Here is a 23,607-nt window from a genome sequence, read left to right as displayed (position 1 = left end):
GGGAGGCTGAGGCACGAGAATCGCTTCAACCCGGGAGGGGGAGGTTGCAGTGAGCCCAGATCATGCCACTGCACTCTAGCCTGGGCGACAGAGCAAAACTCCGTCTCAAAAAAAAAAAAAAAAAATACATACCTGACACTCAAGCAACAAATGTGAATTGGGCATCTATGCACACTGCACTGCTCTGTGAGCCATGGGAAATGCAAAGATTGATATGCTTCCTGTCCTCAAGGATATCACAAGTTTTCATGCATGTGAAAACTTAGCTAAAATAAAGGATCATCCATGACATACATCAAATGAGTATTTTAAGGAAAAGGTGCTATGCAACTTTGGTAGAATGAGCTTTTTGGATTGAGGTGGTCAGTGAAGGTGTCCTTAGGAAACAATACCTACCTCATATGTGGGAGATTAAATGAGAGAATGTATGGAAACAGCAAGTGCTCAGCAAATGTGAGCAGAAATAAATAATACCAATAATCCATTAGCTAATTGTGATTTCTTCTAATTTTGGGAGGTAGTACGGTAAATTAGAAAAAGTGCAGGGACAGGAGTGAGGGACTTGAACTCTATCCTGGGCTTTGCCTCACCTGGCCATGACCTTCAGCTACTTATTGAACCTTTTTGGGCTTCAGTTTCTTTTCCCAAAAAATGGGAATGATTGTATCTGCCAAGCCTGTTTCATAGGCTTATTATGGAGATTCAATAAAAGAATGTAAGGAAAAATCTTGCATAAACCCTAGCAGGATAATCAAATAGTTTCCTGTTACTCTTCTTAGGCTAGAAATTTTTCACCTTAGCCCTTCTCTCCTTAGCACACCTATGGATAGGTTTTAAATGTGTTAGAAGAGAAACAAACTGTCCTGCCAGGCCTGACTCATGTAATTTAGTGTTTCTATGTTACTTTAATTTTAAAAGTGCTTTATTATTACAATTTTTTAAATTCTTTTTTAAAAATTTTATTTTAAGTTCTGGGAAACGTGCAGGATATCACTATTATCAATAATCCTCTAAGAGTTTCATCAGACAGGTTATTGTAACCCATTGTTACTGATAGAGGAGGAAGGGCACAGGTGATGGAGCTTCTGTCCCAGGCTCAGAACGCAGGGAAAAGATGACGGTCCTTGATCCTGCAGTCCTAACCCACTGACCTGCACATGGCTACTGCATCATCAGACTTTGCCACTTTATAGACACGGTCAAATTCTCCCAACACTCCCTGTGTCAGAGCCGCCGCCCACACATCCAGTGACTTGTTGATAGCGCCAATGTGCTCTGGCTTGGAAGACACCGAGTTCAAAGGCAGCATCTGCCCTTCTCTTCACTCACCACTCGCCACCTCTCAGCCTCTGTTTGTTGTTGTTTTTTTTATGAGCTTGCTCTTTAAAAATTGTTTGGCCTTTCTTTAAGTCTGCAAACAGAGATGGAGAAACTCAAATTCGTAAGAATTACAACAGCCTAGAAGGATTAGGAAGGATGGCCTATTCTTTTGTTTCGTATCCGTTATGTTCTATAGAGTCACTGTAGTATAACTTAATGGTTCATCAGTGAGCATAGATACACAAGTAGCAAGGCTGTAGATTCTGCAATTCCCAATATTTAAATTCAAAAGTTCTCCCTTTATTTTTCCCAAATTGGATCCCTCAAATAGGTTGCCTGGTGATAAAGGAGTGGGAGGTGAGTTTAGGGAATGATGATTATGTAGGAAGATTACTACTATAGTGTAAGTACCAGACAGAGCAGTCTTTCAGGCAGGCTGCCAGGATGGTCCTCTAAGAAGTCCCATCTGAAGGTCTGAAAAAGAGCAACTGAAGATGTGTGAACACTGAAATGAAGCATTCTTCTATGTAGTGCCTAAAGCAGGTTTTTTGGGTTAATCTCTTGCAGCTTTGCAATTGTTCTTACCGGATCCTTATTAATTTGAGGCTGTTGCTGCCAATCACTGGCAGTGCCAGGTGGAAAATTATTTGGAGAAAAGTAACTCTAATTTTTATTATGTCAAATTTGGAATGAGAAAATGAAGAGAGAAATAAATATGAGGAAAAACAGCATGAGTATTATATTGACATATTTTCTTTTGCTTTCTCATGGTTTATGTTGAGGTTGGTGTGAGGCCATTTAATACTTCTAATGAAATGAAGTGCTAAATTTTAAAACTTGCTAACCACTTTGCATGTTCTTAGGTTCATAGAATTTTCTTACTGGAAGGGAATGCAGAGCTATACAGTCTGGTTCAATTTCTTTGCACTTAGAGAACTCTATGTAATATACCAACATTGTCCATCCTGAATTATAATAGGCTATTGTGTTGGGTATTTTTACTTTGTTATTTTTTATTTTTTTTCTCCAGGAAATCCTTCAGTGTTTATTTTTCTCAAGCCTCATTTTCCATAAGGCTAATTGTGGCATATTGGATTATGATTACACATATGACAAGATTTTACTTGACTGTTGCTTGATTTATTTAAATTTGATTTATCAAAAGCTTCAGAGTATACTTTTATTAAAACTATGTTTGTAGGCCAAATTAGTTTGTAATTGTATTTTGTCATACTGTCCATGATGAGTTTTAGTATCTTATGAGTTTTAGAATTAGTTCCTCTTTTATTTTACATGTTTATGTGATATTATAATACATTTTTTTCTTAAAAGATTGCCAGAACTCACACTAAAGCCTTCTGGTCCTGGAAAACAAACAAACATGCTCATTAAAATTTTATTTACCTTATCATATTTTGTGGCCTATCACGAAGATGAATGATTTTATATGACTTGCAATATAGTAACAACAATAATAAAAATAATGTAAATCAAAACATCAGGGCAAAAATCTTCAAGTTCCTCCTAGACTACTTTTTCAAGCAATATTAGTTACACATTTTATTTTAGATGAGTTGAGGCTTGTCATATTTTAAGAAGATAAAATATAATAGATATTTATGTGACAAACTTCAGAATATCTGGTTAACCTTTATTTTGGAAAAGTTTGGAAAATCACTTTATCCTTAATTAGTTGTAAATGTTGTAGTTGGGGAAGGTGTTAAGATGTCACAGATATACTCTAAATTTCCAGCGGGTTGGAAGATCAGAAACAATTTCATAGCTTTGTCATAAGGTTCATTTCATTTAGGCCAGGTAGAGTCACTCTCAAAAAGTGATTGTAAATCATTTTTGACAAGCCACCAGGTAGGGTATTAAAAGTGACAGTCGCCGTGTTTTATTAGAATAAGCCCAATCTTCTGGATAGACAGTAAACATAAACCCCTTATTCAAAGGGACAGAGTAGAGATACAAATGGAGACGACAGTGTTGGATTTTGAGAGCAAAGACTTGCACAACCCTTTGCCCGAGTCCTCCCATCTTTATTTGGTCCACGTGATGCATTTCTAGAGTCCTAATGTGATGATAGATGTGAGTCATTCCCTTCAGCTGTTCTCATTGTGAAGAAGGATAATTTCATAGTAAGGGAAGTTGTGATGTAGAAGGTTTTTGAGTGCCAAGTTTGAAGTGGGAATGTGTAGAGGACAATGCACATCCATAGGCAGCTTTCAAAATTACCAGCTATTATGTGATGCAACGTTTGGTTTGAAAATCATGATCAAATTTCAGTATAGCGGTAAAGAGGGTGGTATTTGAGTCTATTTCCATGGTACTACGGGTAGGTACCTAGGAATTTCCAAATCTTGTCTTGTTAAATGTCCCCACCCTGAGTTCTTTATAGGGTTCCTGGGTTCTGTGCAGGAAAAAAAAAAAAAAAAGACCCAGAATCAGAATCAAAGTGCAACCTCATTTAGAGCTGAACAAATAAATAATATTCCAGATGAGAATTCCTATTAAAACAAAAACTCAAATGGAGCACATGACTTTTTCTCCATCTCCACTGTAAATCTTGATACCAGCAAGTTCAGTCTTTATTGTGGAGAGAGGTTGAGACAGCCCTCCAAGGTAGGGCTGTGTGTGTACATGTGTCCTCTCATGTGCTCACACGTGTGTGTGTGTGACCTAAAAGATGATAGATTGTGTTGCCTGGAGGGAGAGGGGAAGATAAAGTTCAAGAGTGTTGTGGATCTTTCCCGTAAGGTGAAACCCAACTGACATCTCAAGTGGGAAGCCTAAGAAAGATAAGAAAGACACACGGAACTGTGTGTCTTTTTGTTTTGTTTTGAGACGGAATTTCGCTCTTGTTGCCCAGGCTGGAGTGCAATGGCGCTATCTCAGCTCACTGCAACCTCTGCTTCCTGGGTTCAAGTGATTTTCCTGCCTCAGCCTCCCGACTAGCTGGGATTACAGGTGTGCACCACCACACTCAGCTAATTTTGCATTTTTAGCAGAAACGGGGTTTCTTAATGTTTGTCAGGCTGGTCTCAAACTCTCAGCCTCAGGTGATCTGCCCTGCCCGGCCTCCCAAAGTGCTGGGATTACAGGCGTGAGCCACAGCACCCGGCCAACTGTGTGTCTTTTAAATGCCTTGGTAGCCTACCCGCTGACGTCATGGCCCAGCTGATGCTACAGGCAACTGGTCTGTGCTTGGACAGAAGTTAGGGCAGGCACCAGTCAAGGTGTAGGAAGAGGGGCTGAAGTTGCCCTTCTACTGCCATGTGATTCATTCATTCAGCAAACACTCATTGAGTGCCTATAATAAGTGTTAATTGCTGCATTGAACAAGACAGGTGAGGTCTCTTTTTTCATGAAACTTACTACTCAAGTGGGGCACAGAGGAAGGGAGATAATAAATAACAACAAAAAACCCAGATAAGTAAATAAGTATCAGTTAGTGACAAGTGCTATGACGAAGATAAAACATGACTGTGATAGCAAGTGGCCAGCAGGAAAGGGGGTCAGGAAAGGCCTCTGGGTACTTCAGGCTCAGGGGTCCTTTCTTCCTGACCTCTGGATGTGGTGGGACTGGATGTGGGTAAGACCACAAGACCAAGTGTGGCACAGCTGACTATATCTTGAGCTGGCACTGAAGAGAGGCAGGAAAGACTGGCTTCTTCATTCCATCTTCCTTCATTCATCAGATTCTCAGCACTCACCATTTGATAGAGAGCATGTAACATTAATGACAATATAGTCCTTCAGAACCCGACTGTGTCCCTGGATTAGCTCTAGAATCAGGGCCCAGCTCTAGTTCCAGGCTCTAAACCTAACTCTCACCATGGAGAAAGCAAGAAAGTAATTCAGGGAAGTAAAACATTTGTCCCCAAGAGGCTAATCATGATCATCCAATCACAGAACCCAGATCCATTGCTCATGGTTCTTTGCTAGAAGAGTCTACTTAATAATCCCTGGGCATTTTAAGGAGGAAGCCGGAGGTAAGATGGCATATCTCACTCCAAATTCTTTTTAGAATGAGTTAGGGTATTGTAAAAACTGAGTAAGTAAATCACACGCGCACACACACACGCAGGACCCATACTTACCTCTTCTTCTTGGCAATTCCATTGATAGTAAAGGTATTAGTAACTTCCCACTGTGTGAATTAATTGGATCTTTATGGAGCAGAGGGTGGGGGAGATGGCTTGCACGAGAGGGCAGCATGGTAATAATACTAGCTACCATTTATTGCCTTCCCTTATACCAGTCATTGTGCCCTATGCTTTACATACATTAGGTCATTTAATCCTTACCACTTTTTTTTTCATACGAGGAAATAAGATCAAAGGAATAAGTAGTTTGCTCAAAGTCCATATATGTCTGTAATTTTCTTACCATACACCTAGATGTGTGAGCTATACATACTAAGAACACATTTTGGTCTCAGTTGTATGTCTGGATATAAATCTCTGAACTACTTTTTCTTATATTATTGGTATCTCTTTAATAATCATCCAATGGAGAAAACAATCAAAAGTTTTTAGGAGATTCTTCTAACACATAAGCATTGCAAAGAACAAAGAGTTGTGGTTTAAAATGAGACTGTCTCATCCATTGTGGCAAATAGAATGTAAGTGTTACTGGCATTTATAGGAGTTGTCCGTGTTTCTCGTCCATATTCTTAGGTGGTCAAGCAAAATGGAATTTTGAATAATTCCCCTGAATCCTTTGGAGGCCTTGCTCTGCAGTATTCTTTTTTATATGAAAAGCTTGCTTGCAGTCTTTGTTCTATCTGGAAACCAGTCCCCTTTGATTAAGAGTATAGGAGAACTCAGTCAATCAGGGACTTAGTGGAAAGTTAAGCATTAGCTTCTGCTATTCAGGGCAATTTTTTATAATAAAATCACCTTGAGTCCCCTAGTTCACTCGGCCAGCAGAGACTTGATCTCTTGGTGTTAATAACCCTTCTTACTAGCTTAGCCTCAGTAATGCAAATTGAAATTGTGGCTTGATTGCAGTTGGAACACTTGGGGTAGCTCATGGTTGATCGTGAGTACGTGTGGAATATATAATTGGTTACTTTAAAACTATGTCTTTTGGAGCTAGTTGAGCGTGCGTTGTAAGAAACACCTTTGTCAGAGCATTGTCTAATGGACTCACAGGCACTTGGAAGAGCATCTAGTCCGACAGTTGTCTATCTTGGCAATGAATGGATCCCAGTATATTAGTCAAGAGTGTAAGAAGGTGTTCCATCTCTCCACTGACCTGGATCACCCTGGCCAGGATGGTTTTTAAGCATTCCACATCTATTGCTTAAAAACCAGGTTTGCCTTGGTTTGTCCCATTGTAGCACTGCCTTTCAGGACAGATGCAGGGAAATAGTAACATCAGTGTTACTGAGAGATGCCTATTATATATTCACACTCAATAAAAGGCACATTTGTTGCAAAGAAGTCTAAAATTCCATGGAATTCTGTGAGTTGTGATTGATTATCGCTCTTACAAATGATTATGTATATTAAAATCCATTTAATGTAAATTTTCTTAAATTAGGGCTCTATTAAAATTTAGATAGGGACTAAGTTGGAATATTTTAAAGAAAGCATTTGCTGAAATATTTATGAGATAAATGTAACAAAAAAAAAATCAAAAGTACCTAAGAAAAATACCTTTTTAGATAACTCTAACTCTTACTAAAATAGATGTACTAATTCCAATATTTTTCTCCACTGACTTGAATAGCCCCCTTGAGGAATCCTATTAGGCCACATTTTTGTTTGGTTGAATCTGAGTCATGCAAATAATAAAAATGCGTTGCCTTTAAAGAATATCCTGTAATTAGACTGGCCGCTAATTCAAACTAACCTTTATTGTAACTAATGAGGCTTTTTATAGTATTTCTAGCCACTATCAGTTTCATGCCACAGGATGTAACATTATTTTCACAGTCCGTTAGTAATACCATAGTTAAGAATATCAGAACAATAGGAAAGAAAATTTTGCTTAGGAAGTTAACATTATTTTCTGGTATGTGATGGGACCCCTGCATTTTCCCTTCTTTTCTTTTTTAAATTGGTGATTTGTCACTTTGACTTTTTTAACCATTGAGGAAAATGAAACAGAAAAACACATAATACAAATGCAGCTCTGAAAGGGAATAAGGTAGCAATCTACTATTAAATGTAGAGCAGACTGAGTGCTTTTTAAAAGAAGAATCAGATTTCAGAATTTAGCATTTTTCTTGTCATTTAGTTTAACGTTGGAATAATTGCATTTGCTGGGCTGAAGCTGTTGACGCTAGGCAGACTATGAACTGATAGGAAGCGCTGAGAGTCGCATATGCATTTAGCCCGTATGCTTGTCTGCCCAGCTGATAATGTGACCGATGGGGTAATTCCTAATTCATAAGGCCGAGTTTGTAGCAATCCACTGGATCCATCCACAAGTAGTCTCAGCAAGGCAAGTATCCTGTACCTACCGATTTACAGAGGCAGCGATTCCATGATTTGGAAATTGTGTCATATAATTTGATTGGTAATTGATAATCCTAACAACTTTCGGTTCTTTTGAAATATTTTGGAATCATTCATATCCCTCACCAATAGAACTGCATTACAATCCTACTGACTCTCTCTTATCTTACAGGAGCAGTTTTGCAATTAAAACACCTGAGAAAATCACATAAGATAACAGAAATATTAGACTACCCATCATCAGTGGGAATTGAGTTTGCCAGTTTTTAATCTTCCTTTTATCCCTTTATGCTTCTTTGCTTGAGATTTAGAAATTAAGGGCCATGATTCATGGAGAGGTAAAGAGAACAGTCGTCCTAGCAGCCTCTCTCAGACTCCTGAACTCCGAGATGAGGTCATGAGATGGTCCATGAAATTGAATTCAGGCTGGCATGTGAGAGCCCAAGCCCCAGGCAAGTTGAGCGATGTTTTCTGTCTGCTCTTAAAAAAGGTTGTTCCCAGATACCAGCACACACCTACACACATGAACAAAGGAGGTTGCGGGAGGATGGCACAGGCATGGGATTGACACAGTCCAGCATCACCAGCCTCTTCAGCCATGGAGAAATGAAAGCTCTGGGGCCAGGGGAGCCACAGACAGCAAAGACAACTGCTTCCCTCCCACCCCCAAAGCAGAAGGACCAGAAAAAGGTCCCAGGGCTGTTACCAAATGTGATTTTCTTTGCTGTAGGATATAGTTAGAGAAAAGCAAAGTTGATACCCACATTTGGAATAGATAAGGCACACTGTACCAAATTTTAAATTCATTTTCTATTTGTGAGTGAGCTATTCTTTCCAGTTACAACAAGAACCAGAAAATAGGGCTTAACTTTTGTTTTAACATTTATGAGAATTAATACAAGGTCTCTAGTTATCTTTGATCTCACACAGTACCGGTTCCAAGTAAGCCAGAAAATGTGCAGATGTTAAAAAAAGGGGACAGCTAAATCTATCAACACACGAATGCCTTGTCAAATAACTATTTCTGCTGAAATTAGACCTGAAGATGGTGTGCAATCTCCATGGCCATAAATTAAAATTCTTGTAAATCACACCTTATTTAGAGCCAAGAGCAGGCACCAGTCAGCTCCAGCACTAGTGATTTCTAGATCTTGAATAATAATGGCGGATGCTCCATTGGTGCATAATATCTAAGGTGTGCTCATTGAGTATTGATAGGAGGCCCTTGGGGGGTTTACAGGAGCTGGTTTCAATAAGAACTTAAAGCCAAGATGATTGTTTCAGGCCTTCCACTCACTGTTCTTTTAGTGCTTCAACTACAGTGAGGACCCTCTGAATGAGAGAAGGGAATAACCCCATCTCAAACCAAACTAAAAACAAGTAACTTTTGAGTTTGAGAATTGAAAGATTTTTTTGTTGTTACTGCTTTTGTAAATCTGAAGTGGCACTGCATAAACACCCGTGGGTCACCCTCTCCAGAGAGTTTGCAAATAGCACACCAGGTTCCCAGGAGACCTAAGCACCAGGGCAAGTGTGAGTAGGAACTCTTACCCACTCCTCTCACTGTCTCGCATATTCTTGGGGATTTCTTTGACAAGCAAGATCGGCACCAAAAGGAGTTTTAAAAAACCTCCTTTGCAACATTTGTCATATTTTGGTGTCTCGTTCCCTTGGTGAGTTGGTTTGCTGGAAAAAAGGAGTGTCTTTTCATGGAATCGCTGCCTCTGTAAATTGGTTGGTACAGGATACTTGCCTTGCTGAGACTACTTGTGGATGGATCCAGCAGAGTGCTACAAACTTGGCCTTATGAATTAGGAATTACCCCATCAGTCACATTATCAGGCCTGGGGCAGGTCTCAGTTTCTTCGTATGTAAAACAGGAAAAATAATTTTTACATAATATGGTTGGTGTAAAAACTAATGAGATGCTGCATGCAAAGCACTTAGCATCATGCCTAGCATGATGTAAGCAACCAATAAATGGAAGAATATGTGCTCATGCACGTGCACACACACACACGCATACGCACGCACACACACGTACGCACACATGCATGCACACACGCACACACACCCTTTTATTTTCACTCTCAGATCTTGTCTATACACCTTCTATTCAGAAAACTCCTTTATCTATACAGCCAGCCCTTGCCTCTGACCTATTAGTATCAAACTTCCAGCTGTTACTTATGTTCCCATTTTACTGTCCTTTATGTAGTCACATATTTCTTTGGGCTATGAACAGTGACTTTTTAAAGCTAACCCAGTATGGTGGTGATTTTAGGATTTATAGGATCATACAACTTAAGAAATTTTTTTGAAAGATGAGGAATATGAAGTCCAGAGAATGTAGGTAAATTCCCCTGTATTACAGTATTCTCAAATCTAGATTTCTGGGTTGTTGAAATTATTTTCTACATACACAACAGAGCCCTTTGGATCAGGGAGGGCAAAGCACTGAATTTAGATCAAAAAGGGATAGTGTCTGAAGGTAAGAGAGGACTTAGTAGTGATAAGATGGTTACAAATTGTGTAATCTTGTGCAAGGAAGCTTGTTTCTTCATTTATAAAATAGTATCAACTCTTGCTACCTCATAGAATCATGTGAGATCTAGATTCTAGACAATGTGAGTGAAAATGTTAATTGCAAAATCCTGCATAAATATTAATTTTGTCTTCTATAAACACACAATAGTTATATGTATATATTAGGGACCTAGGTGTATATGTGTGCCTCTTAATAAATAAATTAGTTGCTAATAAAACAATTTTCAACAAAACCCACTCTTTCACACATCCCTTATCTGTAATGCCAAATTTATGAACAGCTGTGGTATGCTCTCTGTGAAATGCAAGGAACTCAGTATCTTGGAGATCAGGTCAAGAATGGGAATAAATGCAGATGGGGATTTGGCTGCATGGAATCCCAGTCAGCCATTTGGGGGCTGAAAGTTTCTTGCCCAGTGGGAATCAAGAGACATTGCCTCTAAAGGGCTGATTCAATGGGGGATATTACACTATTTTCTGCTTCATGGGTATTAAGATATTCTTTGAGTCAGACAATTTACTGATTTACTGGGCTTAACTATTCTCTGTATGATTTAGAAAAGTAAATATAATTCTAGTTTCTTATAATATGGGAATTTATAGAGAGAATGCAGGAATGGCAAATTTGTTTCAACTTGAGGGCACCTCTTCAGTTGACTGGTTAATGGCTTAGAGAACTATGCAGAGATTTTGAGACAGTCTAGATCAAGCTGGGAAAATGCCATAATTAATCTAATACAGTCTACTACAGGGTTAGGTGGGAATAATACATGTACACAGTGGAAATAGCATTGAGGCCTTGGTTATAATCCTGGTGTCTCTACCATTTACCTGGGAGACCTTGAGCAAGTGTGTTAATTACTCTGGGCCTCTGTTTTTCTGATCTGCAAAAATTTAGCATGGCTAGGCTTTCTTCCATGGTCCTTTCTGGTTCTAATATCTCCTGTTTCTGAGAAAAGACCATTTACACAATTTTATTTGTCTCAACTCAAGTACACCTTCACCAAGGAAGATGATTGCACCCAATGACGATGGGAGTGCAATTCTACTCTACTTACCTTCTATTTAATAGAATCTCGTGAGATCTAGATTCTCAAGAATTGTATGAAAATACTTTATAAACTGCAAATGCTGCATATATATTAAGATACAAATAGTGGCTTCAGCTCCTTCAGTTTTATAAGTAGAAAGCTCTGTAGAAAGTCAAAAATATGAAAGAAATTCTTTTCCTTTTAAAGAGCATTTGCAGAACATTCTTTTTTTGGCTATAGCAAAGGAAAATAAAATTAATAATGACATTTTTAAAGGATGAAAGCTGAATGTGTTTGACTTGGAACCTTTTATCATCCTTCTATGATTTTCAGAAAGAGAGATAGAATTGTTAAGTTTTCTTTCTCCATTAAGAAAAAGGAATTAACATGCTTGTTTGTTTCTTTTTGTTTACTATAAGAATTTGCAAAATCCTTTTTCTTTCCAGCCCCCTGAAGTCAGGCTTAACATTGGGTCAGATTTTTTTTGGCCTTATTTTAGCAAAATCATTTTCTTTTTCAAGTTTAAAATAAATATAGAAAGAAAAAGGGTCATTCCACATGTTTCAATGTGTATTCAAATGGTACAGACTTCAGACAAATGGAGAGTGAGATCTCCTGAAGTTGTCTGGAGGGAGTTCAGCAGAAGCCCTTGCAGACTACAGCCTTCTGTCTACTGTATTCCTGCTTCGGAATTCACGGTTTTATTTTCTTGCATATTGTTATGTTATTTAAAGGGCCAAGAAACTGTGGATAGCTAGTGGACATTTGAATTAAGGCAAGGGGAGGGGATTAGTGAATCTAGCTCATGTTCGCTACTGGCTTTTGAGAAAAAAGACCCATTTATGAGCTCTCCGACTCTGTTTTCAGATCAGACTCCGACCCCAACGAGATTCCTGAAGAACTGTGAGGAGGTGGGCCTCTTCAGCGAGCTGGACTGCTCCCTGGAGCACGAGTTCAGGAAGGCACAGGAGGAGGAGAGCAGCAAGCGGGTAGGTTTGCTTGGATGGCCGCCTTGAGAGGTGTCCTGCTAGAAACTTCCATGAGGAAACTAGGTGGCACTGCACTGCAGATTGTGTTGATGTGGCCTTGAAGTATTTTAGCCATTTGTGAGTATTTGTTTAATTTTTTTTAAATGATTATTCCTTGATTATGGCAGAATTCAAAGCTAGATAAATCAAAAATTTAGAATCTTGAACCAAAGTCAAACTTACAGATTTTTTCAATTCTCAATCAGTTGTTTTACTTTGCTAAGTATTTAATAGCAGACTTTACATGAGCAGTGAATGCAGAAGAATAGAGCCAATGGGTGAGAGAACAGGCGAGTAATCTTCATGGTAGAAGAGGGGATTTCATCAGACTTTGGCCCATGTTGTAACTGTCTGTTTTCGATCATCTTTCCAGTCATTCTGCAACAAATTCATAATTATTTCCTGGTCGTATTACCTTGTCCTGGTATTGAACATCTGTTGTTGCTGAGACAAATAGGTTAAGTACAACTGTGAATCATTTGTTCTTAAAAATGTAGGAAAATCACTTTATGAAACCCTTAAGAATATTTTCGGTGTTTACGGGAATATCCTGAAATTTAAAATCACTTTAAAAGAATAATGAAAGGAGATGGTGGTCACAAGTCAATGTGATGAGGATGCTTTTTGGTATTTTGTTCATTGTTATTATACAGCATTATTGAATGCCCACACTGTATTAAGAAACAAATTAGATACAGTCTGTGAACAGAAATTCAAAATGTGAAAGGTGATTGAAAGGAAAGACCAGTTAGGTAGTAATGAATTCTGAAGTCCAGCTGTTCCATCCGGAAAAGAAATTTTAAAGGGTTCTGATATTTCTCTAAGTGTTTCAAAGCCTTTTAGTCCTTGTCTATGTGAAATTATAATAATCCCCCCTCCACCAGATTTTTCCTGTCACATTCTCATGTCATAATAGTCAAGGGCTTGTATTTAGCCTGTACAGCTTCAGGAAAAACCATGAAAATAATTGATGGTTACAAGAGGGGTATAAAATCTCAGTCAACTCATTTTATTTATTTATAATTAATTTATCATGTATGCTTGACTCTCTCCTCCACTCCCTTCTCAAAGGATATGAAGTGCCTTTTTTCTTTTTTAAACAAGCATTTGCATAGCAACTATTATTTGCCAGCCAAATAATAAAGTTCTGAGCACTTGAAAAAATTAACTTAATAAAAATAAAAGACATGCATTCTGTATTTTGTTGCAATAGAAATGTATATATATATATTTAAACCATGAAAATAGCATGCGAAAGAGGAAGAAATTCTCATCATCTAGTCAACTTCCTTTGGTTGAGGAACAAATTTATATTTTTGATAGACATGTGTATGTAGAAGACTGAGGAATTAAGTTCATTCATTCCTCAAGATAGTCAAAGCTGGCTTCTTAAACTGAACCATAAGAAAGACGTGTATTTCATCCACATTGTCTTCATTTCTGATAGAATGGTTTTACCTCAAGTGTGAGCCCTTGATTTTACTAAAGACATTTTTCCAAGAACAGTTTTGTGAAGCCCATGGTCGGGGTGTGGTTTTAGATATTCTCCATTGCATTATTCATGATTTCTTATATGAAGCCCCGTGTGAGGAAATTCTTGCAGATCTGAATTCCAGGAAATGGTTTGCTTCCCCTGAGGAACTGAAATATTTTTCTCCTCATGGACATGAGAATCATGTAACTGGTTCTGTTTCTCTTTTCGCTTTGACTGCTAGGTTAACACAAAGCCAAGTTACTGCTAAACTTTGAAAACCTTTTCGAACATTGTGACGAGCATATTTTACTTCCTCCCCAGACCAGACTTTCAGTTCTAGTTTATATTTTCTCTGGTTCTGATTTTTAATTTAAAAAACACTGTCATGCTATACATGTTTCGTGAGTTGCTTTAAATTTCTTGTGGGTTGAAAAAGAGTATAGATAATTAAATTTTAAAAATTAAAATAATTATGCAACCAAAGTAAGAAAAGGAACTATTGCAGCTGTAGAAACATGTTGTTTTCTCTCTTTTAAGTGTTGCTCATAGCCGTGTGATGCTTTCATGATAGGTGTGTGGGTGGGGAACGGCCAGCCTCCCCATGGTCTAGGGCCAGCGTCCCAGGACACCACTGTCTCATGCCTCAGCCTCACTTGCACGCATGGGAAGCTGGACAATATTCAGGCTGTTGAGGCTTTTTCTTCCTTTGCCTCATTCAAACCAGAGCGGCCAAATCCAGCTTCAGGTGGCCATGGTTACACGAGAGGGTATTCTCTTGAGGGCTAAACCACAATGACTTCTCTGGCAGCAAAGAGGGCTGCGTTGGTGGCTTTTGCTCTGGCATTTCTTTGGAAGTCACAGGGCAGGGAAATGAGGAGTAGGAGCAATGCTCCCCCACCTGACAATATTCTTTTACCTACCCCTTTGACCAGGTTTTTCCAGCTGTCAACATCCTTGGCCTCCTGCCACCCCAGCTCTTCTTTTCCTGCTTAAAAAGCAGAAACACAGGTTCTTATTCAGTGCCTATCTTATCATTTTTTAGTATTCTTTTCTTTTTCCCTTTGGTCTACATTCAGACCATTATTTCTTTTGAATTCTACATCTCTAGTTCTCTTCCGATTTCTTTTCCTTTGAGTCTTTAGACTTGCATTGGTTCCCTCATTAGGTTTTAGTAAAGTGGAAGATGGATTAATTTTTCTGGAGAATTTGACTAAAGAAAGTTCTTGCTTGAACTTTCTATGTGTCTTACACAAAAAATATTGGAAAAATTGGACTGGTTCTGCACACCACCTTTAAAACTTCTAGCTGCAGTTGGTCTAGAAAATTCTGTCAAAGAGCAAATAGAGAATTGATCCTTACTTGACCCATGTGGCTGTCCACTGGGGAAAAGTCTGTTGTACAGACTCTAATCCCAGCATCCTTTTCCAGAAGCATCCCAATGTGTATATAGAATCAGTGCAGGCTCTAAGCAGGTTATGTCCACTGGAGAAAGCCCTCGTTATCTGTATTAATGCTATATATAGCAGACAACACGTTCCACAGTAGCCTCAATTGCCATATTAATAGAAGCTTATAACCTCATAAATCTTTAATAAGAGAATTGTTTCCCCTTAGAAAAGCATGTTGTAATTCACTATCAGGTATCATAAATCTCAACTTGCCAATGGCTTAGAACTCAGACTAGTTCATATCCTGAAACATATAAGAAACTTTTGTTCATCAGTTTTCATTCAAGAAACATTTTCAAGTGCCCACTACATGGTAGGCACTGTCCAAGGCATTGTTGAATACAACACTGAATAAAGATGACAAAAAACAGACAAAAATATCTGCCTTCATGTAGTTTACCTCTAGGGGGCAAGAGAAACAATAAACATGTGAAAAAAAAATCTATAACATGTCAGATGGTGATAAGTGTGATGGAGAAAGGTGTAGCAGGGAAGGGGCACGGGGCATGCTGGGGGTGGTCAGGCAGGCATCACTGGTTAGTAGATGTGTAAGCAGAGACTGAAAGTGGGAGGAGGCCTGAACCAGGTACATACTGGGGAGAAGAATGTTCCAAGATGAAAGCACATAAGTGCAAAGGCCTGAGGCTGGAGGGTGCTCTGTGTGTTGAAGGAATTACAAAGAGAGCCAAGGGGGGTGTAATAAGGCTAGAGAGCTGGGTCTGGGAGGGCAGATCCTGAGGGACCTTGTAAAGGGGCTTTGGTTTTAACTGAGTGAGATGGGAAACTATAGGACAATTTTTTTTTTTTTTTTGAGACAGGTTCTTACTCTGTTGCCCAGGCTGGAGTGCAGTGGTGCAATCTCAGCTCACTGCAGCCTCGACCTCCTGGGCTCAGGTGATCCTCCCACCTCAGCCTCCCAAGTAGCTGGGACTACAGTTACCCACCACCATGCCTGGCTCATTTTTTATATTTTTTGTAATGATGGGGTTTCACCATGTTGCCCAGGCTGGTCTCAAACTCCTGGACTCAAGTGATCTGCCCGCCTCAGCCTCGCAAAGTGCTGAGATTACCAGCGTGAGCCACTGTGCCTGGCCACAACAGTTTTGAGCAGAAAAGTGAGAGGATTGGACTTACATCTTAGAAAGATCACTTTGGCTGCTGAGTTGAAAGCAAACTATCGAAGGGCAGTGGCTGAGAGAGACACCAGTTGAGATGGTATTGAAAGAATTTAGATTAGAGTTGATAGCAGGTTGGCTCAAGGTGGAGATGGAGGCAGTGGATAGATTCTGGGTACATTTTGAAGAGAGAGCCAACAGGATTTGCTGATGGGTTAGCCTGGGAAGTAATAGAAGCAGCAAAACCAAGGATGAACCCAGGTATTTGGCCTGAGCAACTGGAAGGATGGGATTGCCTGTGGGAGGAGTGGGTTTAAGGGGAAAATTGGGGGTTTCTTTTTAGATTTGCTAAGTGGAGATGCTGGACCAGCAGATGGATATATAGGTCTGGAATTCAATGGAGAAGACCAGCTTGGAGATGCAGATTTGGGAGTCACTAATGTAGAAACACTGTTTATGTACTTGAGATTGGGTGGAGTCACCTGAGCCAGAAGTGAATAGAAATAAAGTAGAAAGGTCTGAGCATGAGCTGGGCAGAATCTTCCAGAATTCTCCGACACAGAGGATTGCACTCCCCTCAGTGGCCAGAGACGACGCAGGAGACCATGAGTTATGAAGAATGAAATCAAGTAGAGAAGCCCAGCCCTAGCAGACATGTTGAATGGACAACCGGCATGTTGATTTTGTGTTCCATGTCAGAGAAAAGAAAAACAAAAATATTTTCAAAAACAGAAAAAGAAAAAAAGAGGTGTGTGAATTTTCCTTTGATGTTTAATGACTTAAAAAAAAGAAATTGCATAACACACATCTAGGAGATGAGAAATAGATTTATCATATAATTGTGTGTGTGTGTATGTATATGTGTGTAAGGAAGGAAGGGTAATTGAAGGGACTAGAAATGAACTCCTTTGTCTTGCTAAGAGAAACATAACATTACAGCCTAACGTGGTTAAAGACCCTGAAGATGAAAAGTGTGGTGTATAAGTGCTAAGTGTTGTTATTCTCCCATAGGACCTAAATCGGACTCATTATGCTGATGCAGCAATAGGAAATTAGGACATTTCCATGCTCTAGAATTCCTACCAAAATGATTAAAAGTGAAGTCCATCCCCAGAGAGTATTGACTGTTTAACACATGGAACAAGGGACAAGCTACAATCTTAAGATCTTGGATCCCAGCTCAACAGGAGTCACTGAACAGGGCATGGTGGGGTCAGCCTCAGCTCCGCAAAGCAGGCTGTTTAATCTGATTAAATTCTGTACCTGGAAATCATGTTACCCGATGCCACCCATTACTTGGGGCAAGAAGGTGCGGAGAGAGGGGCACTTTGCCTTCTTACACTATCTTGTGCCCATCAGCCGCTAGCCAGCATCGCTGCCCTGTGGGGAAGGTATGAGTGGTGCTGGATGGAAAATAAAAGATGCCAAGTTGAGCAAACTTGCAACAGCTGCACATTTCCGGTTATGCTAACATGTTGCTTCTCTGATATTTGTGTAAAACAATCCTTCCCTCCCCCCAGAAGTCTGGAGAAAAAGAATATTCTGAAACCTAAACTTGGTTTTATCCAGGTTTTGAAAATGTCCTCATGTTTGCTTAATCCTAGTAGATGAGGCTGCTTTTGATCTTTTCATTTCTTGTTTTATCAGCATGACTGAAAGGAAACACCCATTGACAATGATATTGGAGATGACAATCTCTTTCTTCCACCACCCCAGTGACTGAAAACCCTAAGGCTTATACTATAAGGATTCTTTTTGTCCTCCCATTTCAGTGCACTACAAATGTAAATCATGTTCAACTTTCTCCTTGCAGGTTAAAATTATGCCCTCATCTTAGGTGGAATTTGACGCTGGAAGGGAATTTGGCTTGATCTTTGCATCCCACTCAGGGGAATAACTAAACCAGTGGATAAACTGGAAGCTATTTCATGTGTTTTAGGTCACTAGGATTTAGGAATAATGAGTACAATCTTAGCAGGGATTATTAAGAGTTGGTATTTACTTCCACATATGTGAATGAATGTGATCTCAGGTTCTGCTTCAACTTTAAAATGGAGTGGAGTTCTTTTTAACTCATAGGAGTTCATTTTTGGTTTGTCTTTGGGTTTTTTGTGGAAAAGACAGGGTGTCCTGAAAGCAGCAATATACATAGTCTATTGTCTTGCAAAGAGCGAACACTTAAAATTAAGTGTTTGATGTAGATGATGAGAGCAGCTCAGGAAGCTTACAGCTTAGAGTAATACTGGCTAAGTTGGTGACAGATATTTGTTCATCATCTCCCTTGGCGAGTTTTCATATTCGGGTTATTTGGATCTTAGTTGATGAATCCTTACAAGCTAATTTTCACAGTAAAGAAAAAAAGTATTTTATCTCTTGCGACTGGGCACTTGATTTTGAGTGCTTGATTATTTGGCAGCTGGTGGCTCTGTCTTCAACCAGTGTTATCAGGCAAAGTGAAGGGGGGAGGTGGTTGTGACAGTAATTTCAGATGAATGTCTCCTAGCCTGTGGCAGATTTCATTGTTCTCTGAGTTCAGTATTAATTATTTAAATTATTTATCACAGGATTTGTTTTATTTATTTTTTATTTTTTGGAGACGGAGTCTCTCTCTGTGGCCCAGGCTGGAATGCAGTGGCGCGATCTTGGCTTACTGCAAGCTCCGCCTCGCGGGTTCATGCCATTCTCCTGCCTCAGCCTCCTGAGTAGCTGGGACTACAGGCGCCCGCCACCACACCCGGCTAATTTTTTGTATTTTTGGTAGAGACGGGATTTCACCATGTTAGCCAGGATGGGCCCGATCTCTGGACCTCGTGATCCGCCCACCTCGGCCTCCCAAAGTGCTGGGATTACAGGTGTGAGCCACCATGCCTGGCCTATCACAGGTTTTATTTATATTTGCTATGACAGGACATTTGTTCTGGCAAGATAGAAGTCTCTGTCTGATGTCTTCTTGAGAACTGGCCCAAGGTTTTCAGAGGCTGGAGTCTGAATTAGAAAGGTTGCGCATTCATGTCATGCCTGTGGCGGGTGTTATCAGAGGTACTAATGTCTCCCTTGAAGCTACAGAGTAGGAAGGACTGGAGAATGCTTGGACCCTATTTTATTTCTATCATGATGATTGCTAGAGGAAGCTGGACATTAATTTGGACAATGTTTGTGTTGGAAATATTGCAGAGTAAAATAGTGTTTTCTTGCACCAGCATTTCCTGTTCAGTTGTGACTGGGGATGGTAATAATCAAGGGACTTACATATTCATGAAGCATATTCATGTCCATATGTGGACATGAATTAATGTCCATTAAACATGCTATTAATGATAATTTGATTTTGGCCTCTTCAGTTAACAGGGAATAATTATAAGTGGTTATACCAGTAATATTTTTCTCCATTGGAAATGCAGAGAAATAAACTGTCAAGAGAGACAAAAAGGGAGCCAGTGGTTTATGTGGAACGTCCTGACCTTTCTCTGACCTCTCTGGGTGTCCAGCTCTGCCTGCCTGTCTTTTGGATGTATTCATTCTCAGGTGGTTTTTGTTTACACCTTCTCTTCAGAAAACCCATACATGCTCATAGCTTAAGAGTCAAGTCCACCCAAACAATTCCTTTATTCGTACATCTAGCCCTTGTGTTGGCATAAATATTGGTCTCTAGCCTCTAGCCGTTACTGATGTTCCCATTGAACATACCAGTGCTATTCCTCACTCAAAATGCCGGAAACCATACCCAGGGCTTTCCCATACAAACTGACCACCATGCCCAACTCCCCTGGTTCTGTTAGAGGCATGTTTCACCCTCCTACTCTGGGACTCAGCTCCCTCCCTACCCTCTTTTGTTCCACTCCCTAGGTCCAATCAAATTTCTTTAGACACAGTCCTCAGATCTTCCCTTTATTTTCTGTTTCTATTACCTCAAGCCTAGACCATTCTTACTTCCTACTGGGTTATTGCTGCAAATTCTAAGAAGGTTATTTGACCTTTAACATAACTTTAAAAAGATACCTAGCAATAAGTATTATTGTAATAAGTATTATTGTAAAATTGAATGCATTTTTTTAAAAAATGAAAACTAACAGAAATGTTTAAAGTAAAAAAAAAAAAAAAGTGACCAGGTATAGTGGCTTACACCTGAAATCCGAGCTCTTTGGGAGGCCAAGGGGCGAGAGAATCACTTGAGCTCAGGAATTTAAGACTAGCCTTGGCAACATAATGAGACCTCTTCTGTATTAAAAATGAAAATAAAAAAATTATCCAGGGTTGGTGGCCCACACCTGCAGTCCCAGCTGCTTGGGAGGCTGAGGCAGGAGGATTGCTTGAGCCCGGGTGTTCAAGGCTGTAGAGAACTGTGATCGCACCACTGTACTCAACTGAGTGACAGAGCGACACCTTGTTTTTTTTTTTTTTTTTTAAAAAAAGAAAAGTAAAGAAAACAATTGTTCTTGAAGCTGTTTTCCTTTTCTTTGTGGTTAAAGAAAAAAATTCCTCCAAATATTATCATTGTTAAAAATTAGAGAGGTCGGTGTGGGACATTGTGGGTATAAAAAGGGGATATGTTGGAAATTTTATAAACACAGCTTCATGCCGTATTTTACTACAGCAACATGTGGTCAGTTGATGCTGGTGCTACAACATTGGGACTGAAGTGGGGGCAACAAAAAAAATGACAGAAGAAAGAAACCCAAAACAGCCAAAACCACAGTGCAGCCCTGAAGCTCCGCAGGCACCGCCCTCAGCTCAGCTGCAGCCTGTAAGGGCCACTTGTTTGGCCCGCCCTGCCGTCCCATCAGGCAGCCTTATTGTAGCCGAAAATCAGCCCAAGTGGATTCTGGTGGTTGGGATGATCCTCACTAAAACAATTAGGAAGCTCCGCCTTAAGGTCGGGGAAAAAGGTAGCTTTTCCCAGCAGTGAACTTTCTCATCAGGGTGATTGTTTTAAATTCCAGGTTGGGTCAGGTACTCAGCTTGTTTAAATCACTTCTTACCTGTCCCAAGGCAGGCAAGCCAGGCTGCGATTTCAAGGTATTAACCCAAATGGAATCACAACATCGAATGGACACTCTTCTCCGAATGAATCCATTTCGAGCTGTGAGTAATTCAGGATTTCTGACGTGCCAGACAGGCACAGAGAGTGGGGTGTGTACCTGGGCTCATCTGCATCTGCAGAGGAAGCTCATGCTGTCCTCAGCGAGGCCGTGCATTAATACTCCCAAAGGCATGCAGGAAAACAGATTTGTTTTCTGGGCCAGATTAAAACTAAATGATTAAAGATGAAGCTTCCGTTCTAGGCAGAAAACAGCATTCACATTTGGAAAATTGGAACAAATGATAGACTCAGCATCTGTAACTAAGTCCCTTACCTGGGCCCCTCACAGAGATGTGAAAAAAACTGACATTGTAAAAAGAGGAAAGGAAAATAATATAATAGTTGCAAGAAACTGTCTCTGCCTCCATCATCTCGTAAATCCAGGTGAACATTAAGTACGGCTAGGAGCAGGTATGGGAGTGATTTACTCTGAGAACTCTGCTCCAGCATTTGTGTGTTGTTAAAGTTATTTCCATACTGAAAAGTCTGAGGCCAGGAACTGGGATTCCGAGCATTCCTCCCGTCCGCATTTCCAGCACGTTGGCTGTCAACTCAAACCTGTGGTACAATGACCGATTTTAGCATCAGAACCATGCAGGGCCATTTCCCTTGTTCTTCACCCAAGTACCAGCAAAGCCCAAAGACTTAGGAAAGTTGATCAAATGGTGGATTTTCCCCTCTGAATTACTGGTACCTATGTTCATGTACTTTTTGGAACTAGCTGTTCTGGTGAGCCAGATGGGGCTTACAAGCCCGTTGGGTTGGTGAGGAGGCTAGGCTGTTTTCTTTGGGTGGCCATGCACAGTGTCACCTTACTTGCTCCTCCTGTGTGCAGTGGGGTATCTGTCACAGGCTTCTCTGCTTGACTGTTGTTAGGTTTCCCTCTGTGCTTTGCTTTCTGGGATATTCAAAGCTGTTGTTCAGTTTGTCAGAATTTGTGACTCTGTTCTGTGTGACCAGTCCAGTCCTCTTGTTTGGCTCTCGGGTGAAGTAGAATTCCGAAAGGACTTTACTTTCAGCATCTCCTCTAAGCACAAATTTGCTAATAGAACTCACTTGCTGCTGGCAGGATGAGACCAGTGTGTATGATGACATTTTGTAAGACAACATTCGAGCGTTTTGAAGCTAGAAGGAGGCTGTCCCACCTGCAAGCTTTCCATTCATTGTCTGGCGCTGAGGGTGGGGGAGCAGCTTGCTTCCCAGTCCTCTCTGTGAAATGAGGACTTCACATTTTGGATTTAGTGTGGCTGCAGCCAGCGGAGTCCTTGAGATCTGAGGTACGTGCAGAATACACCATCTGTTCTAAGAAAACTTTGAAAGTTAATCATAGTGCTGACCGAATCCTGCCTGAGTTGGTGCTGGGCACAGCCTTTTTCTGGGGCTTTATGTTTGGGTGGGGGCTTATTCAGGCTCTGCAAGCAGTCACTTCCCCAAAGAAGAAAAGCAGTCATGTTTTGTGTAAATGTCAGGCTGATTGACTACAGGTGATGCAGCACTGGGCATTTCAAATCACAGCCTCTCTCAAAGAAGTCATCCCCTGCCTGCCTTCCTTCTCCCGGCATGATTTGTTATGCACAGAGCTTAAGAACTTTCCCAGAGGATTTATGAACATAAGGTTATTGCTGAATTTGTTGGCATGGTTGGCCCAGGCATTCCTGTCCATTGCTCTCCAACCAGAGCAACAAGCCTTCGGATAAGGAAGTCTGGGCTTCTCAGTGCTCTATAATGTGGTGGGCATGCGAGTCCCACCCTAGTAGCCCCACTCGGTTGGTCCTCAAATGGCTAGAGGGAAACAAGATGGCCCAGAATTCTGGCAACCCCTCCCTCAGTGTGTCGTGCCAAAGAGCTGTTCCCCGTGCTGCCAGGCCACCTGAAAGTGGCCTCCAAACACTTCCTGGGCGATCCACACTCCCCCCACATGGACTGTGAGGATGTGACACAGAGTGTGGTCTGAACTCAGGACGAGGGCAAGAAGTCAGCTCCATTCCATCGCTCTCTAAAAGTCACAGATGACTTTATTTTCTCACTGGTAAAATGGGCATTTTGACAACTTTGAAGTTCTAAACATAGGAAGTTAGAATACATCAAGATCTG

General features: G+C 40.4%; 1 protein-coding gene across 1 annotated transcript in view; it reads left to right on the top strand.

Annotated features, from left to right (window-relative positions):
• The window catches only part of CREB5 (cAMP responsive element binding protein 5), a 415,524-nt gene that overhangs the window by 85,334 nt on the left and 306,583 nt on the right, over window positions 1-23,607 (top strand). The window contains exon 4 of the mRNA XM_030796511.1: window positions 12,236-12,357. Within this exon, the coding sequence (XP_030652371.1) occupies window positions 12,236-12,357 (122 nt within the window). The remainder of the gene's footprint in view (window positions 1-12,235; window positions 12,358-23,607) is intronic.

The sequence above is a fragment of the Nomascus leucogenys genome, chromosome 17, assembly GCF_006542625.1.
Source record: "Nomascus leucogenys isolate Asia chromosome 17, Asia_NLE_v1, whole genome shotgun sequence".
Lineage (NCBI taxonomy): Eukaryota > Metazoa > Chordata > Mammalia > Primates > Hylobatidae > Nomascus > Nomascus leucogenys.
This window is presented reverse-complemented; position numbering and strand designations above follow the sequence as displayed.